At 31.3% G+C, this 3,377-nt stretch overlaps 1 protein-coding gene across 1 annotated transcript; it reads right to left on the bottom strand.

Moving 5' to 3' along the window:
* Nucleotides 1–2,179: 2,179 nt before the first annotated feature.
* Nucleotides 2,180–2,941, bottom strand: LOC145029627 (uncharacterized). The gene has a single exon (XM_078978122.1). It carries the CDS (start codon nt 2,939–2,941, stop codon nt 2,180–2,182), a length of 762 nt encoding a protein of 253 aa, XP_078834248.1.
* Nucleotides 2,942–3,377: the final 436 nt, after the last annotated feature.

Genomic DNA, 3,377 nt, shown 5'->3' with positions numbered 1-3,377 from the left:
ACACCTATTTTTTCTGTCCGTAGTGTAAATTTTTTTGAATTTTCGATTTTTTTTACCTATTTTTCATGTATCGATTACAAATATTTCATATGAATGTGATGTAATATGTTATAAATTGTAATTAAAAGTTTGAATGTTTACATAAGAAGAACTTGTATAGTAATATGCTATAAAAAGATGTTAATAAATATGCATGATTATTCGGGGATGTCAAATATGTAACTTCTTAAAGGATGAATTAATAATAGACTAATTAAAAGAAGAATAGATAGTATATCAAATTAAAGCTCATTAAAAAACGTATATATATAATCAAATAGAAGAATTCTCCATCAACATTTCAACCGCTTCTAAGGAAGCTAAAAGTTCGGGGTTTACTCCTTACATCCTTACATGGACAACAATGACAATATTTTTCCTTAAATATTAGGTATGAGATCCGTGTATTATATGAGTTTATTTAAAAGAAAAACTAAATATAAAATTCTAAATATTTGAGAAGTTTGAATTTGAAGAATATAGAATTATAAAAATTAAAATATTTTTTTCTCTAAATTAATTTAAACAAATAATTTAGATAAATAATCAAGCTTTAATTTAGTAATTTTGAAATTAAAAGAAAAGTTTATTAAAGAAATTAATATACATTTATTATTGCATTTAAATAGAATGTGAAATTTACTATGTGGAATATAAATTAATTTAAAATAATCTAAAAATAATATTTAAAATAAGAGAAAATTTTTGTCGATTCAATTAAATGTATGTACTTATGAATTCGGAGTATTAAACATAATTTGTCAAATAATCAATACGACGTTAAAAAGAAAACAAAAGATAAGAGTCTATAAAGGTGACCCAATGCACTAATTAAGAAAGAGCACTTTCCTTGTATTTGTTTGGACGGCAAATTTCATGAGGGGTTCTTTTATCTTCATTTGCTTATTTTTCTTTGTTGATGACTAATCAAATAAAGCTTTTTAGGTTTATCAAATAATTAAATTTTGGTTCGATTACGTATTAAGATATAAACTATGTATTATGAATTCATCCTTCAAAAAGAGAAAGAAAACGTTAATTTAATATATCTTTTGTTGAATACACGTGAAGACATATTTTTTAAAAGATGGGTTGATCCATTTAATTTAAATTAGGTTAGGTTCAGATTGGGTTGGTATGTTAAATCGATTTGTGTCAGCTCTAGTCTAGATCACATGTTTTACAATTTAACTTAAATCTTCTCTTCTAAAAAAATTAATCATCTAGCTACCTCATGCAATTTTTGTAAAGCCCTCTTTTGCCACGTGTCACATCTACAGTTATTTCATGAATATTTTCCCACTTATTTGGTATAGTTGATCCTACAATCCACTTTAATCACTATATATCCCAATAAATTAGATCGGAGGGTGTGGGAGGAAGATTCTCTTACATTTGGTGGGCCATACCCATCTTTCATTTACTTTTCTTTCCCTCACCTAAAAGCCAATGAATGAATGAGAAGCCATTTCCTTATCTTTTTTTTTATTAAATAAAATATTTTTTTTTGATTTATAATTTTTAAATTAATATCAAACATAAAATTTAATTAAAAATAAAAAATATTTCATTAATTAAAATAAAAATTACATTAACCCTAATATTTAAATAAGTAGAAAAATAAAAAAGAACCGCAAAAAAAAAAAAAAATAAATAAATAATCAAACAATTTACAACATAGAAAACATAATTAATATCCTAATTTTATATAAACCAAAATACGTCACTCAGAATCATTGTCTTCGTCATCGTGATCGTCTGCATCATTCTCCCCAGCGTCACTCTCGTCATCGGCATCTTCACTCTCAACGAACATATCAGAATCCTCGTCTGATTCGCCAAACAAATCATCATGAGATAACTCGTACGGGGGCTGGATATGAGCCCTATAAATGTGCTCTACCAAATCAGCACGAAGGGCCTGATGAATGTTGCGATCGTGTACTTTTCTTCTATTCACCCTATACTCTTGTGTACCAACGACTACTCCTTCGACATTTGACAAAACTTCATTTTCGTTGTATCAACATATCGCTCTTCCTTCGTCTTCAATAATCATATTATGCAATATGATACATGCATACATTACGTGTTGTAACCTTTTCACCTCATATGACCTTGCCCTGACTGTTAGTACTTGTCAACGTCTCTTAAGTACACCAAATGCTCGCTCCACATCCTTCCTAGCTAACTCTTGTGCCTCTTTAAACTTTTTCCTTTTCGGGTCGTTAGGACATGTAAACGATTTCACAAAAACAGACAACGGAGGATATATGCCGTCAGTAAGATAATATCCACGCTTATATGCTACCTCATTTGCTTGAAAAGGTACATCGTGTGACTTTCCAAGGTAGATATCGTTGAATACTGGCGACTGGTCTAGCACATTGATGTCATTGTTTGCACCAGCTGGACCAAAGAATGCATGCCATATCCAAAGATCATGTGATGCGATAGACTCTAGAATGATCGTCGGCTCTTTGTGGTCGCCTATCATGTACTGACCACGCCATGCGTTGGGGCATAATGACCAACTCCAACGCATGCAATCGATACTACCTAGCATTCTAGGGAATCCATACTTGTCTTCATGCACCGTATATAATTGGTGGATATCGTTGATAGTTGGTTTGCGCAAATATTGTTCCCCATAAACCAAACAGATTGCTTTGCAGAACTTGTACATACACTCCCGCACGGTACGCTGTGACATCCTAAAATACTCGTCCCATTTGTCTGCGCCCATATCGTATGCTAGCCGACAAATTGAAGCTGTGCATTTTTGAATGGGAGAGAAACCATTTTTCCCCTTGTATCCATTTTCCATTGGAAATATGGAAAGTGGCCTTCCAAATCGCCAACAATACGTAAGAATACTTCCTTCCTCATCCGGAACCGACATCGAAACTTTACAGCATAGATGGCGTCATCTGCAAAATAATTTTCTATAAGGCGATCGTGTCCGACTTCGTGATTTCTACGTAACATCGGATTTCTTAGGTTAGGTCGTGCACGTGATGTTTCGCCTAGTCGGTTTTGATAGTATGCAACCGTTTTCGCCTCACGGAACCGATAAACTTAGCCTCATCTACAGCCATCGAATCGGATGATGAAGATGATGACATTTTGAATAATATTTTTTAGAGAGAAATATAGGTTATGGGTTAAAAAATGATAGAATGTTTGAGTATTTATAGGTTAAGAAAAGGGAAAGAAAAAAGATATATATATATATATATATATATATATATATATATATATATATATATATATATATATATATATATATATATATGTGTGACAACCCCATATATATTGCCGTTACAAACCCTATTTTC

This window comes from Lactuca saligna, chromosome 2 (assembly GCF_052625555.1).
Source record: "Lactuca saligna cultivar CGN05327 chromosome 2, ASM5262555v1, whole genome shotgun sequence".
Classification (NCBI taxonomy): Eukaryota; Viridiplantae; Streptophyta; class Magnoliopsida; order Asterales; family Asteraceae; genus Lactuca; species Lactuca saligna.
The sequence above is the reverse complement of the archived record's forward strand: the minus strand, read 5'-3'. Positions and strand labels throughout refer to the sequence as shown.